This window comes from Salmo salar, chromosome ssa16, assembly GCF_905237065.1.
Source record: "Salmo salar chromosome ssa16, Ssal_v3.1, whole genome shotgun sequence".
Taxonomy (NCBI): Eukaryota; Metazoa; Chordata; class Actinopteri; order Salmoniformes; family Salmonidae; genus Salmo; species Salmo salar.
Window position 1 is genome coordinate 75257250 of NC_059457.1, and position 27832 is coordinate 75285081.

A 27832-nucleotide genomic window follows, 5' to 3' on the forward strand; every position below is an offset into this window, starting at 1 on the left:
CTCAACTTTTCTCTCTTCTCCTCAGCTAATGGCAGTGATGTAGTCCAGCCAGAACAAGGCAAGTATTCCAGTTAATTTAAGACTGTATAAACAGAAGTAACTTCTTAAGTAGCATTTGATGCAGTAAGAGAGGCTGTAGTTGATGTTTAACAAAACAGGGGAAGAGGACGCAGACAAAACTGAAAAAGGGCAGGAGAATGGAGGTGGGTATGAAACTTAAGTGGATAGTTTACCCGGTAACCGATCTGGAATCAGTGCTCTCGCAGTTACAGTGAGCTCCAACCTATTTGTCCTGATGATTTGATTCCTGTAACTGACTGATTCTGAAAAGCTAAATACATTGTAGTGTTTATTATAAGTATAGAGGGTTCATCTAGAACTGGGATGTCAAACTCATTCCATGAAGGGATTAGGTTTTTGTTTTTTCCTTTCAATTAAGACCTAGACAACCAGGTGAGGGGAGTTCCTTACTAATTAGTGACCTTAATTAATCAATCGAGTGAACCTTGCAGACACTCGGCCCTCCATGGAATGAGTTTGACACATGATTTAGAGGGTTACTAGAAATGACCTGATTAGAGAAAGTTTGTCCTTCTGTTCTCATTAGCAGCTGAAGTCAGCAGATCCAACAGTCATAAAGATGAGTCCAAGCCTGAGAGTAAGACACAGTGGCATTCACCTGGAATTCTGCCATCTACTATGTTGTTGATTACCTTGAGGATTGTTAGAGCAAGTGTGTGTGGGGTCCAGAAAAGACAAACTAGGAAATCCCTGTACTGTTTGACTGTTGCTTAAGAGGGTGTGAAGGGAGAGCAGGGGTGTGTGTCATTTAAGTTGAACTCTTCTGGAAGAACACCTGTTGCATATATAACATAAGACCAAGAGTTTTTCCAGACCATGTGACCTGACCAGGACAAACTCCTGGCCCTAGTCATTAGTAATGTTTTGCCTCATGAGCTCTTTCCTCTATTGCTTCCTTCCAGCTGGTGGTCTTCCTGGTGGGGTAACTGAGGACCAGAAACATGGGGTTTGAAGGCTCTCAGTACATGCCTTCATATGTTATACTGAGACAAACAACCAAGAGAGAAACATGTTTGAACCGTTGGAGATGTTTTTAATGAAATGTAAAATGAAGGAAAACAACAGGCAAACGTTGCGCAAAGTAACATGCATTCAATCAGATGAAGTACAGTGAGCTACAAAAGTATTGTGTCAGTGACATCTTTTGTTTTGGCTCTGTACTCCAGCACTTTGGGTTTGAAATGAGATAATGACTAAGGTTAAAGTGCAGACTGTCAGCTTTAACTCGATATGGATGAGAATAACCTCAAAATAAAGCTGCCAGTTTGCACTTTAACCTCAGTTGTTGGATCATTTCAAATCCAAAGTGCTGGAGTACAGAGCCAAAACAACCAAAAAGCGTGTAACTGTCTCAATACTTTTGGAGCTCACTGTACTTCATCTGATTGCACATAGTAACTTGCATTCAATGTTTGCCTGTTTTCTGCTGTATAATGTGATGAACTGAGTGCTTACTGAACTTACAGTACTTCAGAAATGAGGGCAATATTTGTATTTTGGATGATGGACAAAAACTTATTTAATACTTAGTGGTAAATAGCTTTGTGGATTCTTATACTTTCTCAGTATTCATGCCTCGTCTTTACAAATCTCAATCAATTTGTGCCGGTTGTTTGAACCCATAGTATCAATCACTTTGTGGTTGTATGATTCCTTTTCAGGTATTTTCCCCAGAGTGCTTTATGCCAACCCACTGCACTTTCTGTTTTAAATCGCAGCTTGTGAATTACTTATGTCATAATTTACTCATTCTAAAGCCTTCACTTGACTTAAGTCAAGGAATTTGTACAGATTGTAATAATAAGAGGGAGAGCTCTGCAGTACTGAGATGTTGTATTACTAACAAGTTTTAATGCCTTAATATTTCAATTTTGTCTTCATCAAATGACCATATGGTATATGTTTTCACAATAGCTATGTTGCGCTTGGTGACCTCTGACTGTTTCATCCTAACATCGTTGGTGCCGACGTGGATAACAATATCCCTATACTCTCTACACTCGCCAGTTTTTTTTTTCGGTGACTGGCGTTGGGCCAGTCACCGAAAGGTCGCTTTTTCGAATCCCTGAGCCAACTAGATCAGAAATGTCAGTGCCCTTTAGCAAGGCACTTAACCCTAATCACTCTGGATAGGAGTGTCTATTAAAGGACTAAAATGTAAATAGGCCTGATTATCAATACTGGTTATTACATATAATAAAAATGGTTTTAATCTGTATTAATTTCAGAGACAGTGCAGCTACTGCCATTTGAATTGCTGTCGGTGACCGTACGCTACCTGGCTTGATCACGTACATTGGTGTTCATAGACATTTGACCAGTAAGGACAATACATTCTTAGTACTTAGTAACAGAGCACTTGCTCATAGAAACTACTGTAGTTAGATGATTTGTTGTGGTGCAGGTGAACATAACAGTAACAGCAGTAACAGTCACCCTCTTGGTCGTTAGTAGGCGATCTTAATGTGGTTTTGGGATTTTCGATCCCAGTGCTCAAGTGAACCATAATATTGTCAAAATGTGGGGTTAGTAAGTGCTAAATTATAGGTGAGGGGGAGAAAGTAGTACTACCAATGTCTACATTTTGCTGCCAACCAGTAATTCTGAAGGTGATACTGGTTCTACCTATATTTATAGTAGTATGAACAGTACGCCTGTTGCTTATTGGTGCTATCTGATGTGTCCTCATTATTGAAGTAGTTTAAGGGTATAAATGTGGGTGGAATCTTCAACAGCTCAGAGCTTGTGATGTTGCAAAATAAAGCAACTTTATTTAATAATTTTTCTTATAGAATCTTGGATTTCATCTTGGATTCGACAATACACAGTTGAAGTCAAGTTTACATACACTTAGGTTGGAGTCATTAAAACTTGTTTTTCAACCACTCCACAAATTTCTTGTTAACAAACTATAGTTTTGGCAAGTCGGTTAGGACATCTACTTTGTGCATGACACAAGTAATTTTTCCAACAATTGTTTACAGACATATTATTACACTTTATTCACTGTATCTCAATTCCAGTGGGTCAGAAGTTTACATACACCAAGTTGACTGTGCCTTTAAACAGCTTGGAAAATTCCAGAAAATTATGTCATGGCTTTAGAAGCTTCTGTGAGGATAATTGACGTCATTTGAGTCAATTGGAGGTGTACCTGTAGACGCATTTCAAGGCCTACCTTCAAACTCAGTGCCTCTTTGCATGACATCATGGGAAAATCAAAAGATATCAGCTAAGACCTCAGAAAAAATTGTAGACCTCCACAAGTCTGGTTCATACTTGGGAGCAATTTACAAACGCCTGAAGGTACCATGTTCATCTGAACAAACAATAGTACGCAAGCATAAACACCATGGGACCACGCAGCCGTCATAGCGCTCAGGAAGGAGACGCGTTCTGTCTCCTAGAGATGAACGTACTTTGGTGAGAAAAGTATAAATCAATCCCAGAACAACAGCAATGGACCTTGTGAAGATGCTGGAGGAAACAGGTACAAATGTATCTATATCCACAGTAAAACGAGTCCTATATCGACATAACCTGAAAGGCCGCTCAGCAAGGAAAAAGCCAGTGCTCCAAAACCACCATAAAAAAGCCAGACTACAGTTTGTAACTGCACATGGGGACAAAGATCGTACTTTTGGGAGAAATGTCCTCTGGTCTGATGAAACAAAAATAGAACTGTTTGGCCATACGGACCATCATTATGTTTGGAGGAAAAGGGGGAGGCTTGCAAGCCAAAGAACACCATCCCAACCGTGAAGCACGGGGGTGGCAGCATCATGTTGTTGGGGTGCTTTGCTGCAGGAGAGACTGGTGCACTTCAAAAAATAGATGGCATCATGAGGAAGAGAAATTATGTGGATATATTGAAGCAACATCTCAAGACTTCAGTCAGGAAGTTAAAGCTTGATCGCAAATGGGTCTTCCAAATGGACAATGACCCGAAACATACTTCACAAAGTTGTGGCAAAATGGCTTAAGGTTTACCCACTGTTCTCCGGGCGCCGAACACGTGGATGTCGATTAATTGCGGAAGACACATTTCAGTTGAATGTATTCAGTTATACAACTGACTAGGTATCCCCCTTTCCCCTTTCCCCTTTATTGTTAAGTATAACCAGATTACCCACACCAGCAAGGCTGTGATATCCAGAGAGAGTGAGGAAGAGAAGCAGCCATTACTAGATGAGGCAGGATCTACTGATAACACAGGTGATGTTGTGAGTAATAGCCTGCTCAAACGAAATGACCAGAATCAGGGCCGGAATTCCAATGCCTTCCAGCCTAGATCTCAGGTGAGGACACTGACTAAGGTATCTGGAAACGGAGAGGGAGAAAGAGAGAGGGAAGTGAAGGAAGAGGCTATGTCACGGACTCATCTGACCCCCTCCAAAGCCCAGAGATGGATACCAGTGATGGATACCAGAGATGGATACCAGAGATGGATACAGCCTGAACCACAATCAGGATACACTGTGGGGGAGGGACAGAGGATTATGGGAATGGATCTGACCAGGAGTCACATGAGGCAATGGTCTGAGATTATGATGCAGAGACGGGGGGAGATGACGAGAACGAGGGAAGACAAGAAGGGGAGGAAGAGGGTAGAAGAGATGGAGAGGGGAAGGAAGAGAAAAGACAGGATGAAGGGAAGGAAGAGGATGAATCCAGCAGAGCCACACTCAACAGCCAGACTGACGGTCAGAGGTCTCCACCAACCCCACAGAGAAAGGACAAATATGGAGCGTCAGAGATAGAGGTGAAAGAACCTAACTCCTCCCAAACAAACACCTCCATCCTGAATTCGCATACATCAAGACCCAAGGGGGGCCCGAGTGAAAACATTTGGAAAACCCTGATCTATAAGACACTATCATGGCTATCAGATGGGTGTAGAACAAGGAAGTGCGTTGAATACAATGGAAACCCAGAGGAGCAGTGGTCAGGTAGACAGAGAGAGGAACACCTGACCTATCAGGTCTGAGGAGACCCACTAGCTCAGTGTCAGACAGTACAGACACTCCTGATAGAAGCAGGACAGGATTGTCAGCTGGTCTCAGAGCCACAGCATGTAGGTACACTATCTACTCCAGTAAACTACAGTTCAGGTGCACCCTCTGGACCAGTAGACACCAGCTCAGATACAGCATGTACAGCAATAGAGAGTAGCTCAGATACTCTGTGTACTTCACAGGGAATAAACTTTGAGTAATGTGAATTATAATGAAATGTTGACAAGATGACAAACTTATTATTTTATAATAAAATATTTCATTGTGTGAATGTTTTAGTGTGCATGCCTCATACAGTAGGCTCAGTGGACAGGAGGAAAATTAAATTAACTATAGTTATTAAGTTACCTTTGAATATTACAATATTGCAAACTTTGGTTACATTACAGCACAGTGACCCGATCAATTCTAGATAAAATATATCATTCTGTACATTGAAGCCAATTATACACACAGGGAGGCGCCAGAGACCAGGTATGGGCAAGGAACATTCCAGACGTGGTTAGAAAAACATTATATTAAAGTTATTATAGCATATCAACATTATACAATGTGTTGGTGTACAGTGTGATTGTATTTCAACTATTAAACATTATTTACAAGTCAAATGGAACGTTATTTTCAACCAAGTGGTCATGACTTCAGAGGAAGGCAGAGGGGGGGACTAAAATCCACATTTTACTTTCACTTTCACAGCCTCGGTAGGCTAGGTTATTAACCACACAGTGTTTTAGCATATCTCATGTGAATTTACTTTTACGAACGAACTAACAAATATGTCCAAACTAACGCTTATCCGATTGTGCTTCTGGCTTTATCTGGTGCGAACGGTGGTCTCCGAAGGTAAGTTGAACCGACTGGCGGGCCGAACGTAGCGTTTGGCCTACCTAATATTTGTTAGGCTACTTGTTTGCTATTGTGTGCTAGTTGTATAGCCTAGCCTACACGTCACATCATAATATTTGATTATCATGAACAATGGGTATATGTAAGATCACGTGCCTTATGAACACTGCGCTGTAGCCGCAGAGTGGGATTCATATCAAAGAAAATAAGAAAGATGGCAATCTGAAATCATAAACGACATTATGGAGTGATGGACATAGCCTAAACACGCTCTTCCTATTGAAGAATGGTTTTAAACGACGTCTATGTGGGTTACGTTACAGACCGCACCCTTCAAATTCCGCTTAGCTACACACAGAGCCAAGTTCAGGAAGTTAGGAAGTTATCACATGTTGAATCCTGGCATAACCAAGGCTAAAACCTACAGAAGGGTCTGCGTGATCATGGCAGGCCCGGCCTTATGGGCGAGCCTTAGGGGGGGGCATCCAAATAAAATATTGAAATATTGATCATTTATTTGACTGAGACGCAGGCCGACAGAAAGACCCATCAATCTCAGATAAAGAATCCAAGCGAGCGAAACAGCGCCCCTCTGTCTCAGTATGTGTAAACAATGTATCTGATTGTGTCTGGACCAAAAGAGTATGGCATGTTATACTATTTCTGTCCAGACAGCATCAGATCCATAGGCTAGATATAGGAGGCTGGCTTCCCCTAAAGTATTTACTAGGGATGCCAAGGCAGCAGCTACTCTTCCTGGGGTCCAAACACATTAAGGCACTTACATTACACATGAAAACAGTACATCATATAACATTTTTAAACCACTACACATCTACAATACAAATGTATAATACCACCATACAACAATATTACAATGTACATCTGTGTAGAGTTTGTGTGTGTATGTGTGTGTCTGTACCTGTGTGTGTGTCTCTTCATGGTACCTGCTGTTCCATAAGGGATATTTTTATCTGTTTTTTAAAATCTGATTCTACTACTTGCGTCAGTTACCTGATGTGGAATAGAGTACCATGTGGTCATGGCTCTATGTAGTACTGTGAACCTCCCATAGTCTGTTCTGGACTAGGGGACTGTGAAGAGACCTCTGGTGGCATGTCTTGTGGGGTATGCATGGGTGTCTGAGCTGTGAGCTAGTAGTTTAAAACAGCTCAGTGCATTCAGCTTGTCAACACCTCTTACAAAAACAAGTAGTGATGAAGTCAATCTCCTCCACTTTGAGCCATGAGAGATTGACATGCATATCATTAATGTTAGCTCTCCGTGTACATTTAAGGGCCAGCCGTGCTGCCCTGTTCTGAGCCAATTTTAATTTTCCAAAGTCCCTCTTTGTGGCACCTGATCACACGCCTGAACAGATTGTTTTGCCACAGTTATATAATTACTCCTGTCTAAATAAGAACATTAAAATACTTCACCAGAGAGCATGACTTAGTAACAGAGCATCATCAAAATACTTCACCAGAGAGCATGACTTAGCCACAGAGGATCATTAAAATACTTCACCAGAAAGCATGACTTAGCCACAGAGGATCATTAAAATACTTCACCAGAGAGCATGACTTAGCCACAGAGGATCATTAAAATACTTCACCAGAGAGCATAACTTAGCCATAGAGGATCAATAGCTTCTTTAAAAAAAATAGCTCTAGATTGTTTCAAATCACAAGTGAATAAGTGTAAGCCTATTTTGGAATCCCACAATTTGGGCAGCGGGCGTGGCAATATGTCTGGGGCGGCAGGTAGCCTAGTGGTTAGGGCGTTGGGCCAGTAACCGAAAGGTTGCTGGTTAATCCACTGTTCTCCGGTAGGCCGTCTTTGTAAATAAGAATTTGTTCTTGCCTTGTTAAATAAAGGTTAAATGTTAAAAAAAAAATGTCATTGAGTTGTGGCTGTCAGTGAAAAGCAAATGAAATATGTGTGAAGGTAATGTGTCTAAAGTATAATTTTTTATGTTGCAACAAGAAGAAGAGAAGTGGTGTGTGGTGAAGATATGGCATGTCTCTCTCCAGAATGCACTCAGCTGTCTCCTACCAATTCTTGCCCATTCATTGTTTCATTGTGTGACTTGTTTGCCCTTTGATTGTATTTTTTTATCACTTCCCCATTACATATGTCATCTGTAGTCCTAGGCCTCTGTAGGCCTAGTTAATCCCTCGTCATTTGGTTACATTAATGACTGTTAATGCACATATTAATTAGAGTCATATACTATTCTCATTCTCAGAGTGGAAACGTTGTTTGCAGAATTCAGAACCTGCTACACTTTTGAGAAACAAGTTTTGGTTTATTTCATAACCATTATGAGTTTTGTCAATCTTTTCATTGTCTTCTGTTTGAAGTGCTCCCGTGAGCAATGAGCATGTGTCTGGTTTCTCTGTCCTGATAACGTTGGAGGAGCGTGCTCGTATGGGCACTCATAGAAGTAGGCCTACCTGGCCTGCTGCATGGAACTGTAGGAAAGTGCCTGTTTGGCAATGTCGGATGTCTGATTGTCTTAACTCACCACGTCCACCACTAATAAGCTGAGCTTCTCAGTAATTTTTTCTCCACTTTACACATTGTAAATTGTCTGTTTTTTTAATGTCCATTGCAAATGATAGTTCCTCAGTATTTGAAAAATCTTTCCAACACTCGATAATCACCAAGCCTTGGTGTGATAATGCAAAATATCATAGATATTGATATCAAATATCATCTGATGATCCCATATATCCAGCAGAAACATCTGTCCCAAGCTCTCTGGTGCAGGAAACTCTGAGGGCCCGGAATAGGCTAGTTGATATAATGTTCCAAGTTTTCTAGGGACAGCTTCTGGCTGGATCCAGTAGATATTTGATACAATGTTGCACTTCACTAGTAATATCTCAAGTCAAGACAGATAGAAAGGGAGGCAGACAGGCGGAGTAGAGAGATGAATGTGATTGAAAGAACCAGAATTTTCATCAGGATATTTTCGACTGTTTTAATTGTCGGTTTAGGCATATCTATCTTATTTTAGTTGATGATGGAAGTTATAGTCTATACGCCAATGCAGCAGTAGGCCTCTCTCTGAGTTCTATAGCTGCCAGTGGACCACAGTGTATCAATGTGTCCATATGGCAGAGGTTGGTGCTCTCGCCTTAAGCCAGGTGTACACTACACGATTTTGTCCATGATTTAGCTGTCCCAGACCCAGTTTTTGAAATTGGAGACAAAATCCCCATGTCGTTGTCTACTCGGGGCGATGCACGTTTAATGTGAGTAGGTCAAAGACACAATCTGAGGGCTACCGATCTTGTCTTTGAGCAGTCTCAGACGCCCCAATATTTTCAAACATGTTTGATTTTATCTGCACAAAATCTGCAATGCTCTTGAAGTGTGAGATGTGCAACCACAAGTTTTGAGAACGGTGATCAGCAATAGCCAATGGGAGCTCGTGACAAAACCAGGTGGAAGAGGTGGAAGCTAACTAGCTAGCTAGCCTAGCATAAAAAAACAACAGAAAACAACATGGCTTTGAAGAAGAAAAGAGCTGGGGGTCATCCACGGGCTATTTGGCCACCCCCTTTACATGGGGTATTGATCAAAATCAAAAGGGCAAACAATTCACACAATGTAACAATGAATGTGCAAGAATTGTCCGGAGACTGCGGACTTATTCAGGACAGATTTTGGTGAGAGTGAACCCTCTCGCTGAGCCTCTTCCTCTCTGCTGAAACTAGCAAGTGAAACAGCGCCCCTCTGTCTTACTATATGTAGCCCATGTATCTGATACTGTCTGGCCAGATAAAGTATGACATGTCATACTCCTTTTGTCCAGACAGCATCAGATACATGATCTACACATACATAGACAGAGGGGCGCTGTTTCGCTCGCTCTGATGCTTTATCTGAGATTGATGATTCTTTCTGTCGGCGTGCGTCTCGGTCAAATAAATGATCAATATTTAAATATTTTACTTGGAGGAGGAGGCAAGGAGGTACAGTAGGGTGGGCAGGCCCCCATAACGCCTTCCCTCCTTTATGCACAAATATTGATATAATAACCATCATATCGAAGTAAACTTGGAGTCACGTGATAATATGTTGTGTGGTCCTCCCACTATGACTCGGGAAGGTACTGTATGCAGTTTATTAGGCTACAGATGAAATAAATGATGATCAACTTCAGAGGATGGTGAAAGTGCAAGGTGTTGAGTTTGATGCTTCTTTCCAATAAATATTGACATTCTTATTTTGGTGACATGACGATTGATGCTTTGCGGCCATTTGACAAATGAAAATAATAATCGCTCTTATCCATAATAATGTCATAATGTAGATAGTTTACCCCCACTGTAGCTGTTATCCATAATATCCATAATATAGATAGTTTACCCCCACTGTAGCTGTGAGCTGTTGGCTAGAGTGCATGTGCCAAGACCAGATTGGGCACATTTACTATATAACACAACAGTCTATAATACAGTCAATATAACGCAGCAGTCTATATAACACAACAGACAACAGCCTATATAACACAGTGGTCTATATAGCGCAACAGTTTATATAACGCACAGCAGTTTATATAACGCACAGCAGTCTATATAATGCTACAGTCTATATAACATAGCAGTCTATATAACACAACAGACAGCAGTCTATATAACATAGCAGTCTATAAAGCACAGCAGTCTATAACAGAAATTTGCATCCTGCAGCACTAATTCCAAAAGGTTTTGGGACACTGTAAAGTCCATGGAGAATAAGAGTACCTCCTCCCAGCTGTCCACTGCACTGAGACTAGGAAACACTGTCACCACTGATAAATCCACGATAATCGAGAATTTCAATAAGCATTATTCTACGGCTGGCCATGCTTTCCACCTGGCTACCCCAACCCCGGCCAACAGCTCTACACCCCCCGCAGCAAGTGATCCAAGCCCCACTCCTGCTTCTCCTTCACCCAAATCCAGATAGCTGATGTTCTGAAAGAGCTGCAAAATCTGGATCCCTACAAATCAGCTGGGCTAGACAATCTGGACCCTCTCTTCCTAAAATTATCCGCCGCCATTGTTGCAACCCCTATTACTAGTCTGTTCAACCGGTCTTTCATATTGTCTGAGATTCCTAAAAATTGGAAATTGGCCGCGGTCATCCCCCTCTTCAAAGGGGGAGACACTCTAGACCCAAACTGTTGCAGACCTATGTCCATCCTGCCCTGCCTTTCTAAAGTCTTCGAAAGCCAAGTGAACAAACAGATCACCGACAATTTCGAATCCCAACGTACCTTCTCTGCAATGCAATCTGGTTTCCGAGCTGGTCATGGGTGCACCTCAACCACGCTCAAGGTCATAAACCATATCATAACCGCCATCGATAAAAGACAGTACTGTGCAGCCGTCTTCATCGACCTGGCCAAGGCTTTCGACTCTGTCAATCACCGCATTCTTATTGGCAGACTCAACAGCCTTGGTTTCTCTAATGACTGCCAAACCTGGTTCACTAGCTACTTCTCAGTTATGTCAGTGTGTCAAATCAGAGGGCCTGTTGTCTGGACATCTGGCAGTCTCTATGGGGGTGCCACATGGTTCAATTCTCGGGCCGACTCTCTTCTCTGTATACATCAATGATGTCGCTCTTGCTGCTGGTGATTATCTGATCCACCTCTACACAGACGACACCATTCTGTATACTTCTGGCCCTTCTTTGGACACTGTGTTAACAAACCTCCAAACGAGCTTCAATGCCATACAACTCTCCTTCCGTGGCCTCCAACTGCTCTTAAATGCAAGTAAAACTAAATGCATGCTCTTCAACCGATCGCTGCCCGCACCCGCCCGCCCGACTAGCATCACTACTCTGGACGGTTCAGACGTAGAATATGTGGACAACTATAAATACATGGGTGTCTGGTTAGACTGTAAACTCTCCTTCCAGACTCACATTAAGCATCTCCAATCCAAAGTTAAATCTAGAATCGGCTTCCTATTTCGCAACAAAGCCTCCTTCACTCATGCTGCCAAACATACCCTCGTAAAACTGACTATCCTACCGATCCTTGACTTCGGCGATGTCATTTACAAAATAGCCTCCACTCAGCAAATTGGATGCAGTCTATCATAGTGCCATCCGTTTTGTCACCAAAGCCCCATATACTACCCACCACTGCGACCTGTATGCTCTCGTTGGCTGGTCCTTGCTACATATTCGTCGCCAAACCCACTGGCTCTATGAGTATTTGCTAGGTAAAGCTCCGCCTTATCTCAGCTCACTGGTCACCATAGCAACACCCACCCGTAGCACACGCTCCAGCAGGTATATTTCACTGGTCATCCCCAAAGCCAACACTTCATTGGCCGCCTTTCCTTCCAGTTCTCTGCTGCCAATGACTGGAACGAATTGCAAAAATCACTGAAGTTGGAGACTTATCTCCCTCAATAACTTTAAGCGTCAGCTGTCAGAGCAGCTTACTGATCGCTGCAGCTGTACACAACCCATCTGTAAATAGCCCATCCAACAAACTACCTACCTCATCCCCATATTGGTTTTTGTTTTTCTGCTTTTTTGCACAACAGTATTTCTACTTGCACATCTGCATATATATCACTCCAGTGTAAATTGCTAAATTGTAATTACTTCGCCACCATTGGCCTATTTATTGCCTTACCTCCTTACTTAATTTGCACACACTGTATACAGATTTTTCTATTGTGTTATTGACTGTGCGTTTGTTTAACCCATGTGTAACTCTGTGTTGTTGTTTTTGTCGCACTGCTTTGCTTTATCTTGGCCAGGTCGCAGTTGTAAATGAGAACTTGTTCTCAACTGGCCTACCTGGTTAATAAAGGTGAAATAAAAAATATAACGCACAACAGTCTATATAACACAACAGTCTATATAACACAGCAGTCTATATAACACAGCAGTCTATATAACACAGCAGTCTATATAACGCAACAGTCTATATAACACAGTAGTCTATATAACACAGCAGTCCATATAACACAGCAGTCTATATAACACAGCAGTCTATATAACACAGCAGTCTATATAACGCAACAGTCTATATAACACAGTAGTCTATATAACACAGCAGTCTATATAACACAGCAGTCTATATAACGCAGCAGTCTATATAACACAAGTCTATATAACACAACAGTCTATATAACACAGCAGTCTATATAACACAGCAGTCTATATAACACAACAGTCTATATAACACAGCAGTCTATATAACGCAGCAGTCTATATAACACAACAGTCTATATAACACAACAGTCTATATAACACAACAGTCTATATAACACAACAGTCTATATAACACAGCAGTCTATATAACACAACAGTCTATATAACACAACAGTCTATATAACACAACAGTCTATATAACGCACAACTATCTATATAACACAACAGTCTATATAACACAACAGTCTATATAACGCACAACAATCTATATAACACAGCAGTCTATATAACACAGCAGTCTATATAACACAACAGTCTATATAACACAACAGTCTATATAACGCACAACAGTCTATATAACACAACAGTCTATATAACACAGCAGTCTATATAACACAACAGTCTATATAACACAACAGTCTATATAACGCACAACAATCTATATAACACAACAGTCTATAATGCACAGCAGTTTATATAACACAGCAGTCTATATAACACAACAGTCTATATAACACAACAGTCTATATAACACAACAGTCTATAATGCACAGCAGTTTACATAACACAGCAGTTTATATAACACAACAGTCTATATAACACAACAGTCTATATTACACAACAGTCTATATAACACAACAGTCTATATAACGTAGCAGTCTATATAACGCAACAGTCTATATAACGCAACAGTCTATATAACGCAACAGTCTATATAACACAGCAGTCTATATAACACAGCAGTTTGTGACAAACCATCAGTATAGTTGAAAATGCGATGGAACCCATTTAAATTTGTATTTTTCATTTGGTACATCTGCAAAAGTTATTTTTATGTCAAGTGAAAGGGAAAGGGGGGTACCTAGTCAGTTGTACAACTGAATTTATTCAACTGAAATGTGTCTTCCGCATTTAACCCAACCCCTCTGAATCAGAGAGGTGCGGAGGGCTATTTACACTACCTCATCATTCACAGACTTATCATCAAAAAGTCAGTTTGATGGAAACATATCTCTGGTGGGAAAATGTGATTATTGTTTTATGCATATTTTAGAGTAATAGCATGAAAATCAGTCGTAAATTGGATGGAAACCTAGCTAGTGATATAATAGTGAACAGGGTGTAGACAAAGACTTTAGTCTATGGTGTTGTCTACATACATTTCTGTTCCAGTGGTGGTGATGAGGGGAACATACTAGTCAAAGTGTTCAGACTACATAGACCAGATACACCCAGCAAGCAGAATTCTAGATATAAACAGTAAAGGTTGATGATAATGTCTCTTTCAATGCCAATAGGTTTAGGACTTCATATTTATACCCTAACCATAATGTGTTACCCTGGATACATTGATGATCTGATACATGTATGAAATGTCTGCTTTCCAGATGATCTCTCTCTTAAAGTGGGAGGTGAGCTGGTGTTGACGCCAGACAAGTCCACAGTGACTGACCCCATCACAACCATCCTATGGAAGCATGGGAAGAACAAGGTGGCAGAGTGGGACAAGGATTTTGGTGGTCTGGACATCTATGCTGCCTTCAAAAACCGTACAACCCTGGACCAGACTACTGGAGAGCTGAGAATCAGTGGATTGATGAAAACAGACAGTGGAGTTTATTCTGTGGAGTTTAACAGCAAACTGCTTGACAAGACATATACACTATCTGTTATCAGTAAGTGTTTCTGTGTGTTTCTGTGTGTGTATGTGTGTGTATGTGTGTGCGTGCGTGGTCATGTAGAAACAGCAGGTTATGTATTGCAGTGCCTCACAAGCATTTCCCCAAATTATTCCTGTTTCTTTCCTCTATTTACAGAGCCAGTCCCCAAACCCACAATCACTTCTTCCTGTAACACCAGACAAAACCTCCTGCACTCTGACCTGTGAGGACAACACCACTGATGCTGAACCAGTCACCTACAGCTGGAAATTGGGAGAGAGAGCATGGGAGGTTGTAGGCAAACAGCTTACTGTCTCTAAGAGCGACACTGGCAAATCAAACAATGGTTACAAGTACACCTGCAAGATGAAGAATGCTGTTAGTGAGGAAGTCAGTGAGCCAGTTGGAGAGGTGTTTGGTCCAGGTGAGTGGACACTCATTTATTTAACCTTTATTTAACTAGGCAAGTCAGTTAAGAACAAATTCTTATTTTCAATGACAGCCTAGGAACAGTGGGTTAACTGCCTTGTTCAGGGGTAGAACGACAGATTTTTATCTTGTCAGCTCAGGGATTCCATCTTGCAACCTTTCGGTTCCTAGTCCAACACTCTAACCACTAGGCTACCCTGCCTCCTCATAAGTGTGTTACAGTCTTATGTGTTGATATGTCAGTAACACTGTTAGTGTTGTAGGACATTTTGAGTGCGGAACTATGTTGAATACCTGATAAACTCCTGTCAAAGTATCAATACAAAATGTGTTTTCATTTCAGAGTCTTCCAATACCGTTGTTGTTGGTGTTGTCGTTACCATTGTAGCACTCGTTGTCATCGTCATAACAGGTAAGAACAGCACATCTCTAGTAACAGAACACTGTACATGTACATAGTTCTGAAGCACAGATTGACATAACAGCAGCAACAACAGTGAGCTATACCCCCTGAAGGGGATACCTGTTCTACCTGTATTTACAGTAGTGTTCAGGCTACTGTTACAGTCAAGACAAGGGGTTAGATGCACCACCTGCTGTAGGTCACAGTCTTCATAATGTGTTACAGTGAGGCACCAATTTGGACAGTGCACAGTATGGATTAGTCTAATCTGAATGAATCAGCAAAAAGGATGGTAATTACTTTGTGTTAACCTAAAATATGTTTATCGTACTGTTAGGTTCTAATTCTCAGAGTAAAAATTTGACGGACACTATGAAAGCTTAAACCAAGTTTATTCATCCCAGAGGATCAATACAGCTGCATTAGACAAAGACATATTCACACAAGCACTGATATGTAATCCTTTTTCCTATGCTGAGTCTCCTCCTACACTTCTGAACCTGCCAATGCATCTCTGTTGCAAGACAGAACCTTAGTGATATCTGTTCTTCCTCACTTCATCTGACCTGACCTCTGCCCCAAAGTGCTCACTCCTCCCCAACTTACGGCTGTCATGGTGACTGGTCCCAGACTGTGTCTCTTCTCCTCCCAGAAGACCCCACCCATAGGATCTCTGATGGCTAACAATAACATATCCTGACATAATGTAAATGTTATACATTACCCTCTCTCCCTCAGTGACATGAATAAGAATATTTCATATTCTCATAACCCAAGAGTACAATGGATATTGCATAGATGTGAAATTGCTGGCTAGGTTATTTTACCTTTGTTATAGGCTACATCCATCCTGTTTTTTTTCAATCGAGTGGCTCAACAGGCAAGTTTTACTTTCACAGAAAGCTCATGTCTGCTATGAAGGCTGAATACATAGCCACAGTCAACATTCTACAAAACTCTTTGTTACAAACAAACTAGAAAAATGACTTGAAATAAACGGCTCACAGTGCCTCAATGATGATGATGATGTGGGCCATGAAACCACAGATAGCCATTCATTTCCAATGGAAGAGATGCGAAGTGTGCGAGGGACAGTTGCTAGCATGGCCGAGGGTCGTGAACAGGGCGGGACCAAAGTTGGGAAAGCTGAACTTTATGCAAATACTTCCCGCCATCGTGGCATGCTTGAAGTACATCACAACACACACAAGTCAATAAAATATAATGTTAGGAAACAGCTAAGATTAAGCCGTGGGTAGAATCTTAATTGTTTACTCCTTGCATCCTCTCTCCTCGCTTCCTTCTCAAAAATCATTGGAGGAGAAGGCCAGAGTGGAGGGACCTCTGGCTTTCTCATCCAATGGGTTTTGAGAAGTAGGAGAGAGGATGCAAGGAGTATGCCATTGAGATTCTCCCCTAGTCGCCCAAGTATGCTACATTTTCGTTACCATATCAACCATCCACTATAACTGTAATATGTGACGGTGCATAAGGCCTATCTGCAGGTCCATAAAAGGATGATTCATTTTGGCTGTGTGTGGCTTTACCATACAAAGTAGGGAGTTTCCAGGGTTGGGTAGGTTACATGTAATCAGTTGCTCCCCAACTCTGGGGGTTTCCACCAGGGGCTTCCATTTGGTATAGCAGGGTAGCTCAAGAACAATCATTTAAAGTAGGTAAAGTAGACAAATCATTCCAATCCTGATTAAAATGCAACGACTGTTTAGAGTATTGGATGGCATGGCTCGGAGAGCAGCTGCCAGCATGGTGCCTTTTCTTTCACTTTTAGAAACCAGAGAACAGAGAATACCAGTTTGTTTTGCCGGTAAGCAGTTTAGGCCGGTCTCCGATTGCTTTGAATCTGTTGTAATCTGATAGCCAGGGAATTGGGAGGTGGGGGAGCCCTACTTTTTGGTGACCATTGGAAACCAAAAGCTATTTTATTTCTATTAAAATGTTGGTTGTGATAGCTGTAGCCTAATTGGTATCTTCATTCATTCGGCCCAGGAGGCTAATGCCATTTTGGTTTCATGTATTGTTATAAAAATAAACACAACAGAAACAACTTCCCCAAATTAAATATATCTTTTTTATATATATAAAGCTTGGCTACTTATGGTTTTTAGTCTGTTCGTGTTCTCTCCTCCTGTGTTGTTGAAGACACTAATGACTTCCCACCAACATTGTCTCGTGCTCTTCCCACTTTCTACAAAGACCGTTGGTGGGAAGTCATTATAGATCTACACTGTATGCACCGTTCCACAATGGTGACTATAGTCTAGGGGGTCGGCAACCTTTTTCATCTGTAGTGCCTATTTACAATTATTCCTACCATTTCTAAAGTTCTGCGTGTCAGTTATGATTTTCATATACGCATTGTAGGCTACCTAACCATGCCCAAAAAATGTCTAACTGCCCACAAACTAAATCATGATATAGCTGTCTACTGGACAGAGGCGCTGTCCATTCAGCACCACACCATGGAGCTCCACTATGCCTACCTGTCCTGAGGCGCTGTCCATTCAGCACCACACCACAGAGCTCCACTATGCCTACCTGTACCGAGGAGCTGTCCATTCAGCACCACGTCACGGAGCTCCACTATACCTACCTGTACCGAGGAGCTGTCCATTCAGCACCACACCATGGAGCTCCACTATGCCTACCTGTCCTGAGGCGCTGTCCTGAGGCGCTGTCCATTCAGTGGTGTTGAATCACGGACGCAGCCTTAGGTTCCTTTAAAAAAGCATGTGTAGATTTTGTGATTTGCGTCCTTGTTGATGGTAGGCCTGGGTAAATCCTTTGATGTATGCCTTTATTTCAATGCATGTGTAGGATTTATCTAGCATAGTTTGTATTTGTCGTCAGCTGTTTTATGCACTGGTTACTTTCACATTGATCTTGGCATTTGAAGTCGGCCTTGTGTAGGTACTGTATGCATGCTCTCAGAAATGATGTCTCCTTATTGCAGCTTAAGCATGTAAATGTGGGTGAAGTCCTACTCAACAGCTGACAGAATGGTTAATGCATAGATTTGTACTTTAAGAGGGGTTATTTCTCACTCTGTTAAACCTAACACATAAGATACACAACCATGGATCAACTTGGAAAATAAAATGTGTATATTTGTACTCCTCAGGATTTTTGGTGTGGAAGAAACAGACAGGTAGGATAATTCTGTCTCTTCCTGTCTCAATTCTTCATACTCACTGCTTCACAGAACATTTGGATTCCAGTGAAAACAAAGAACCATTTGAATGAAAATGTTAATAATGTCTTACATTTTTGAGTTTCTATTTCATCTCAGGATATCCCCAAGACACCTGGATTGACTTTTTGAGAAAGTATTGTGGTGGAATGTTTGGTAAGTTTTACCTTAACTTGACTCTGATCACTATTCAACCTGCTGACAGGGCCCCCAAAGTAATACAAACACAACATGATTCATGTACTGCACTATATACACATACTTCCATGCACTATGATAGTGTGAGAGTTCACAGCTGTAATCCCACAACCGAGAATATGTTTTCTCATCATAACTTTATGCAAACTTAAAAGGAAAATACCTCCTGAATTCAAGGAACCTATTCTACTCTGTTTACAGTAAACAATGTTGATGGCTGGTGTAACTTTACAGGGGATGCAGGCAACAATCAGAATTCTGTTGCCCCGGATACTGTTTATCACACTGTAGGGGATGTTCAGGTCACCAACCTTGGATCTTCAGGGGTTCTCTCTGGGGTTGCCATGGATACAGTTTACAGCACTGTAGGAGAGAAGTCTTCTAGAGATTACTCCATGAATCAGACTAATAACAATCAGCCCACTAACACAGGTAGTAACACTAACACACCTTTTACATGGTACTTCTATGGGGCCACTTTGACAATGCAGATATGTGGAGATGTTGTCAGAAATGTGTTACTCATATTATTTGTGGTGGCATTTATTTGAAGAACATGTTTTAGTGACATCTACATACAGTATGAGAAGGTGATTACTAATGTGAGTTTAAAGTTAGCAGTGTGTGGACTAGCATATATACAGTGGGGGGAAAAAGTATTTGATCCCCTGCTGATTTTGTACGTTTGCCCACTGCCAAAGAAAGGATCAGTCTATAATTTTAATGGTAGGTTTATTTGATCAGTGAGAGACAGAATAACAACAAAAATATCCATAAAAACGCATGTCAAAAATGTTATAAATTGATTTGCATTTTAATGAGGGAAATCTGAGGAGAAGGTTCTCTCCACCCTTTGCTTGTATGTCTCCTTATCTATCAGTATCTGTCTTTTGATCTCGCGTTGTATGTCTCTTAAAGCCTGTCTTTTACCCTCCGCATAAACAGCCTTGTTCCTTAAGTAGTGATTTTAGATTTTTTTGATAGCCAAGTATTATTGTTAGGGAAGATTTTACAGGTTTTAGTAGGCACAACTGACTCAACACAGAAGTTCACATAGTCTGAAACACCTGTGAGTTCATCGAGATCAGAGCTGCTGTCCTCGTACCTCCCACATAGTTCAGTCAAAACATCCTTGGAGACGAGTGATACTATTGTTGTTCCAGATGTGGACAGTTTTAACTGTAGGTTTCTCCGTCTCCAGGAGGCGACAGTTGGTTGGCCGTGGGTAGACATTATTGTGGTCTGATGTCCCCAGGGGAGGTCTGCTGGTGGCAGAGAAAGCATTTATTGTCCCAGAGCACAAATCTTATTTTTTGTAGTGTGACATTTCACATACTGGTGGTACATGAACAGGACCTTATGCAAAGTACAGTTGTTAAAATCCCCTAAAATAAATGTGGGTGCGTCGGGGGAGATGGATTCCCGTTTCTGAGACAGATTAGGAATAATCTCTGATGCTTTTGTTATATTAGCTTTTGGTTGAATGTACACAACGGTAACAAACAATTGGGGGACCTCACAGTAGGATCACAGTGACACAGAAGCAGTTCAATGTCGGGGGTACGGAGTCTCTCTCTTACCAGCATCGATTTACACCACTGGTCCCTGACAAGCAGGCAGACGCCCCTGCCGTGATGTTTCCCTGTGACGGTCAGATCAATGTCCGCTCTGACCAGTGTGATGCCGGCCGGCTCCACTTCCCTGTCCGGGACTCTGTCATCCAGCCAAGTCTCAGTAAACACCAACAAACAGGCCTCCCTGTATTCGTGTCTGAAGAGCAGAGTCGTTGACAGCTCATCCACATTCTCCTTCAGTGACTGGGCATTGATCAGCAAGGGAGATGGTGTCTGATTCCCCCAAGTTTTCCACATTTGCATTTGGGTTTGTAATCCTCTCGCAGACAATCAGGGATTAGATGGGCCATTGGGATATCCATCGTGTTTGAGTTGCATTGTAGTAGAAACTCTTTGCTGTATTGGACTCCGCTGCCAGCAGCATTTTCATAATTTAGTTTGTTTGTAGCGGGTATGTACACGATAAACAAGATCAGTCCAACACCCCACCACTGTAAAACCATCGTTGACAGATGTTTTACAAACAAAGTCTAGACGTTAAAAACATAAAAGAACGCCACACCAAACGTCACACACACTCATCATTAAATATATAGAATTATATAGCTGTCTACTAGACAGATGCGCTGTCCATTCAGCACCATGCCACGGAGCTCCACTTCACCTACCTGTACTGAGGAGCTGTCCATTCAGCACCATGGAGCTCCACTATGCCTACCTGTACCCAATGAGCTGTCCATTCAGCACCAAGGAGCTCCACTATGCCTACCTGTACCGAGGAGCTGTCCATTCAGCACCATGCTCCACTATGCCTACCTGTACCCATTGAGCTGTCCATTCAGCACCATGCTCCACTATGCCTACCTGTACCGAGGAGCTGTCCATTCAGCACCATGCTCCACTATGCCTACCTGTACCGAGGAGCTGTCCATTCAGCACCATGGAGCTCCACTATGCCTACCTGTACCGCGGAGCTGTCCATTCAGCACCATGCTCCACTATGCCTACCTGTACCCAATGAGCTGTCCATTCAGCACCATGGCGCTCCACTATGCCTACCTGTACCGAGGAGCTGTCCATTCAGCACCATGCTCCACTATGCCTACCGGACCGGTTTGGTTGTTTCAGTTAAAGCCAGGGATGGAAACAACCAAACCAGAGGCAAGTCGTCCAGCTAATTTAAGACGTCATGAAGCAGAAGTAGCATAGATGCTCATCTGCATATCTCAGAATATCACGAGAACATACATTGATTGCTATTTTATTTTATTTTTGCTAATTACTTTAAATATGAAGTCGCTGTTTAAGTCAATGACACTTGATGGTAAGACAGTGTCATTAGACTGGAATTCTGCCACTTAGCATCCTTTTCATTGTCATCCAGAAGTGAACACAACAAATACTTAAATGGTATGTGTATGAGGATGCTAAACTCAACCTTTCTCTCGTCTTCTCCTCCTCAGCTAAAGGCAGTGATGGAGTCCAGCCAGAACAAGGCAAGTATTCCAGTTAATTTAAGACTGTATAAAGCAGAAGTAACTTCTTAAAGTAGCATTTGATGCAGTAGGAGAGAGGCTGTAGTTGATGTTTTCCTTCTGTGTGATTCTGCAGAGGTTACGGTTCCACTAACGGCATCACCAGAAATCTGTTTTAACTCAATTAGGGACCTTTACTCACGTGTGTGTGTGTGTGTGTCCAAAACAGGGAAAGGCAATGCAAATAAAGCTGAAAAGAGGCAGGGGAATGAAGGTGTGTATGAAACTTAAGTGGACAGTTTACCCAGTAACAGAGTGCTCTGGCAGTTACATTACACTCAATACATATTTGTCCCGGATTAGTTGAATCCTGTAATTTACTGATTCTTAAAAGCTAAGTAAAAAACATATAAATGCAACAATTTCAACAATTTTACTGAGTTACAGTTCATATAAGGAAGTCATTCAATTGAAATAAATTCTGTAGGCCCTAATCTATGGATTTCACATGACTGGACAGGGGCACAGCCATGGGTGGGCATGGGAGGGCATAGGCCCACCCACTGGGGAGCCAGGCCCAGCCAATCAGAATGATTTTTTCTACATAAAAAGGCTTATTACAGACAGAAATCAAGTTTAATCAGCTGTCTGAGTGGCTGGTCTCAGACGATCCCATATGTGAAGAAGCCAGATGTGGAAGTCATGGGCTGGCGTGGTTACACATGGTCTGTGGTTATGAAGCTGGTTGGACGTACTGCCAAATTCTTTAAAACGGCGTTGGAGGCGACTTATGGCAGATAAATTAACATTCAATTATATGGCAACAGCTCAGTTGGACATTCCTGCAGTCAGCATGCCAATTGCACGATCCCTCAAAACGGCTCATTTTAAAGTGGCCTTTTATTGTCCACAGCACAAGGTGCACCTGTGTAATGATCATGCTGTTTAATCAGCTTCTTGATATGCCACACCTTTCAGGTGGATGGATTATAGTGTATTTGTAAAGTATTCAGACCCTTGACTTTTTCCACTTATTCTTACATTACAGCCTTATTCTGAAATGGTTTAAATTCATTTTTTTTTCTCATCAATCTACACACAATACCCCATAATGACAAAATGAGAACAGGTTTATTGATTTTTTTTGGAAGATTTATACAGAATTTAAAAATAAAATACCTTATCTACATAAGTATTCAGAACCTTTTGTAATGAGACTAAAAATTGAGCTCAGGTGCATCCTGTTTCCATTGATCATCCTTGAAATGTTTCTACACCTTGATTGGAGTCCACCTGTGGTAAATTCAATTGATTGGACATGATTTGGAAAGACACACACCTGTGTATATATATATAAGGTCCCACAGTTGACAGTGCATGTTAGAGCCAAAACCAAGCCATGAGGTCAAAGGAATTGCCTGTAGAGCCCCGAGACAGGATTGTGTCAAGACACAGATCTTGGGAAGGGTACCAAAACATTTCTGCAGCATTGAAGGTCCCCAAGAACACAGTGGCCTCCATCGTTCTTAAATGTAAAAAGTTTGGAACCAGCAAAACTCTTCCTAGAGCTGTCTGCCTAGCCAAACTGAGCAATCGGGGAAGAAGGGCCTTGGTCAGGGAGGTGACCAAGAACCCGATGCTCCCAGAGTTCCTCTGTGGAGATGGAAGAAGCTTTTAGAAGGACAACCACCTCTGCAGCACTCCACCAATCAGGCCTTTATGGTAGAGTGGCCAGACAGAAGCCACTCTTCAGTAAAAGGCACATGACAGCCCGCTTGAAGTTTGGCAAAACCACCTGAAGGACTCTGGTCTGATGAAACCAAGATTGAACTCTTTGGCCTGAATGCCAAGCATCACGTCTGGAGGAAACCTGGCACCATCCCTACGGTGAAGCGTGGTGGCATCATCATGCTGTGGGGATGTTTTTCAGTGGCAGGGACTGGGACACTAGTCAGGATCGAGGGTAAGATTAACGGAGCAAAGTACAGAGAGATCCTTGATGAAAACCTGCTCCAGAGCGCTCAGAATGGGGCGGATGGTCACCTTCCAACAGGACAGCAACCCTAAGCACACAGCCAAGACAACGTAGGAGACAACGCAGGACAACGCAGGCTTTGGGACAAGTCTCTGAATGTCCTTGAGTGGCCCAGTCAGAGCCCGGACTTGAACCCGATTTGAACATCTCTGGAGAGTCCTGAAAATAGCTGTGCAGCGATGCTCCCCATACAATCTGACTGAGCTTGAGAGGATCTGCAGAGAGGAATGGGAGAAACTCCCAAAACACAGGTGTGCCAAGTTTGTAGCGTCATACCCAAGAGGACACAAGGCTGTAATCGCAGCCAACGGTACTGAGTAAAGGATGTGAATACTGTAATATATTATTATTATTTTTTTATTTATACATTTGGAAAAATGTAAACAATCCTGTTTTTGCTTTGTCATTATGGGCTATTGTGTGTAGATTGGGGGGGGGGGTATTGAATCCATTTTAGGTTAAGACTAATGTAACAAAATTCTGAAAAAGTCAAGGGGTCTGAATACTTTCCAAATGATATACGTTTCTGCTCCGGTGGTGGTAAGGGGGGAAATACTAGTCAAAGTGTTCAGACTACATAGCTGAATTCTAGACATAAACAGTAAAGGTTGATAATAATGTCTTTCAATGCCAATAGGGTTAGGACTACATATTTATACCCCAACCATAATGTGTTACCCTGGATACATTGATACTCTGATACATGTATGAAATGTCTGCTTTCCAGATGATCTCTCTCTTAAAGTGGGAAGTGTACTCGTGTTGACGCCAGACAAATCCACAGTGACTGACCCCATCACAAGCATCGTATGGAACCATGGGAAGAACTACGTGGCAGATTGGGACAAGGAATTTGGTGGTCTAGGTATCTGTGGTGCCTTCAAAGGCCGCACAACCCTGGACCAGACTACTGGAGAGCTGAGAATCAGTGGATTGAAGAAAACAGACAGTGGAGTTTATTCTGTGGAGTTCAACAGAAAACTGCTTGACAAGACATATACAATATCTGTTATCAGTAAGTGTTTCTGTGCATACATCTGTGTGTATGTATGTACCCGTGTGCATGTGTGTGCGTTGTCGTGTAGAAACAGCAGGTTATACAATGCCTCACAAGCATTTTGTTTTGGTTCAGTATACATTATATTGTGTTTTATAAGTATTGGAGTTTCTTTCAAATTATCTGATTAGAGAAAGTTTGTCCTTCTGTTCTCATTAGCAGCAGATCCAGTAGTCCTAAATATGAGTCAAAGCCTGAGGGTAAGAAGACACAGTGGCATTCACCTGGAATTCTGCCACTTAGCATCCTTTTCATTGTCATCCAGAAGTGAACACAACAAATACTAATGTGATCTGTGTATGAGAATGCTAAGATCAACTTCTCTCTTTTCTTTCCCTCAACTAAAGGCAGTGATGTAGTCCAGCCAGAACAAGGCATCCAGTTAGTTTAAGACTGTATAAACATTCCTGGTTGATAAAATTCTAATCGTTTGCCTAATTTCAGTTTATGTGGAAAAAAACAAGCAGTCATTGTGTAGAGAATCATTTTACCATCTAAACCTCTGCAAAATATATTTTCCATAACCAAAAATATTGTATATTCATCTGTTTGAAACTGGTGTACAAAACCAAAATGGGAAGCATAGAACTATCACACATAGAACAGATCTACCGCTTAGACTTGCTTGCAATGGGAGTGAAAGATCTATAACTCACATATCTATGTGGATTTGGTTGGGTCGCCCAAAAAGTTACATATTGTAGCTTTAAGCAGTGTTTGATGCAGTAGGAGAGAGGCTGTAGTTGATTCTGCAGAGGTTACGGTTCCACTAATGGCCATCTACAGAAATCTGTTTTAATTAAATTAGGGACCTTTGCTCACGTGTGTGTGTGTGTGTGTGTGTGTGTGTGTGTGTGTGTGTGTGTGTGTGTGTGTGTGTGTGTGTGTGTGTGTGTGTGTGTGTGTGTGTGTGTGTGTGTACAGCTGTAATCCCACCACCGAGAATTTTTTTTCTCAACTTTATGCAAATTTAAAGGGCAAATACATTGTAAATTCAAGGAACCTCTTCTACTCTGTTTGCTGTAAACAGTGCTGATGGTGTAAATTTACACGGTACGCATAAAAAGGTTGGATGGAAACCTGGTTACAGATTGAGGTGAAAGTGGTGCTACACTGGAATTCTACCATCAAATATGTTGAGGATTGTTAGAACAAGTCAGGTTTAAAAAACACATTGTGGTGGGAGGGCTTGTCCTGTCTAAGAAACCACTGTCTGGGAAACACTAGTGGTTCAGGAGAGAGGCTGTAGTACATGTTTTACCTTCTCTGTGTGTTTCCTCAGGGGGTGATGATAAGACTAAAACGAATGGCAGCGCTGCACCAGGGGGCGACCTTAACGCAGCTGAAAAAGGAGAGGCAAATCGAGGTGTGTATGAGAAAGGGATAGTTCACCACATGTCCCTCTGTATGCATCAGGATAAATGTATAGACCTCAGTCTCAAATAGATGGGAAAGACTGGCATCATCTTAAACTGTCATAAACGGTGATAACAGAGCAAGAATCAGTGCCATTGTAATTAAGGCATTCTTGAATCACATTAATTCTGAATGGTTCCATTTCTCCAGTTGAGTTCTCCTATTGTGTTTTCTTGCAGAGCGGTCCGTGCTGCTGAACGAAGACACGGTGAAGTACAACAATGGAGAGGGGGCAGCAGAAGAGAATTCAGCATTGTAGGACGGTAAGTTGGAGTGTGATAACAATGTAGACTGTTTTCACTTCATTTCCCTTTATTGTGCAATACTTCTGGTCAACTCACTATGAGTAGACTGTTAGTCTGTTACCAACTCTTATTCCTAATGATTTATTCCTAACTGATGTCTCTAGCCAGGGAACTGTGGACCAGAGGTACACAGATGATTATGAAGACAAGAGAACCCACCGTCTCATCTGGGCTACGAGCACTGGACGACATGGGTGCCCCTCTGAGTTTGCGTTTTTTTGGTGGATTTACCTTTTTTGGGAAAGATCTGAATTTAATAATTATTGAGAATCATGGATTTGAAGGAACTGAATCTCTTTTTGACTTTGACTTTTGGACTATTTAAATATATATATATATTTTTTTTTTCACCTTTATTTAACCAGGTAGGCTAGATGAGAACAAGTTCTCATTTACAACTGCGACCTGGCCAAGATAAAGCAAAGCAGTGCGACACAAACAACAACACAGAGTTACAAATGGAATAATCAAACAGAGTCAATAATACAATAGAACAAGTCTATATACAGTGTGTGCAAATGAGGTAGGATAACGGAGGTTAGGCAATAAATAGGCCATAGTGGCAAAATAATTACAATATGGTAATTAAACACTGGAGTGATAGATGTGCAGAAGATGAGTGTGCAAGTAGAGATACTGGGGTGCAAATGAGCAAAAATAAATAACATTATGGAGATGAGGTAGTTGGATGGGCTATTTACAGATGTGTACAGGTGCAGTGATCTGTGAGCTGCTCTGACCGCTGGTGCTTAAAGTTAGTGAGGGAGATATGAGTCTCCAGCTTCAGTGATTTTTGCAGTTCGTTCCAGTCATTGGCAGCAGAGAACTGGAAGGAAAGGCGGCCGAAGGAGGAATTGGCTTTGGGGGTGACCAGTGAAATATACCTGCTGGAGCGCGTGCTTACGGGTGGGTGCTGCTATGGTGACCAGTGAGCTGAGATAAGGCGGAGCTTT

General features: G+C 41.8%; 1 protein-coding gene and 1 pseudogene across 13 annotated transcripts in view; both read left to right on the forward strand.

The window, feature by feature from the left end:
• The window catches only part of LOC106574687 (uncharacterized), an 86409-nt gene that overhangs the window by 48086 nt on the left and 10491 nt on the right, over positions 1 to 27832 (forward strand). For 9 of the 13 annotated variants that reach the window (XM_045697837.1, XM_014150695.2, XM_014150696.2 and 6 more), the window contains 2 exons: positions 26 to 58; positions 984 to 2863. In XM_045697837.1, coding sequence (XP_045553793.1) covers positions 26 to 58; positions 984 to 1033 — 83 coding nt within the window. In that variant the 3' untranslated portion in view covers positions 1034 to 2863. Of the gene's footprint in view, positions 1 to 25; positions 59 to 983; positions 2864 to 27832 lie in introns of those variants that run through there. The other 4 variants (XM_045697838.1, XM_045697840.1, XM_045697843.1 and 1 more) reach the window with 1 other exon arrangement.
• On the forward strand, positions 5717 to 27427 carry LOC106592084 (uncharacterized; annotated as a pseudogene).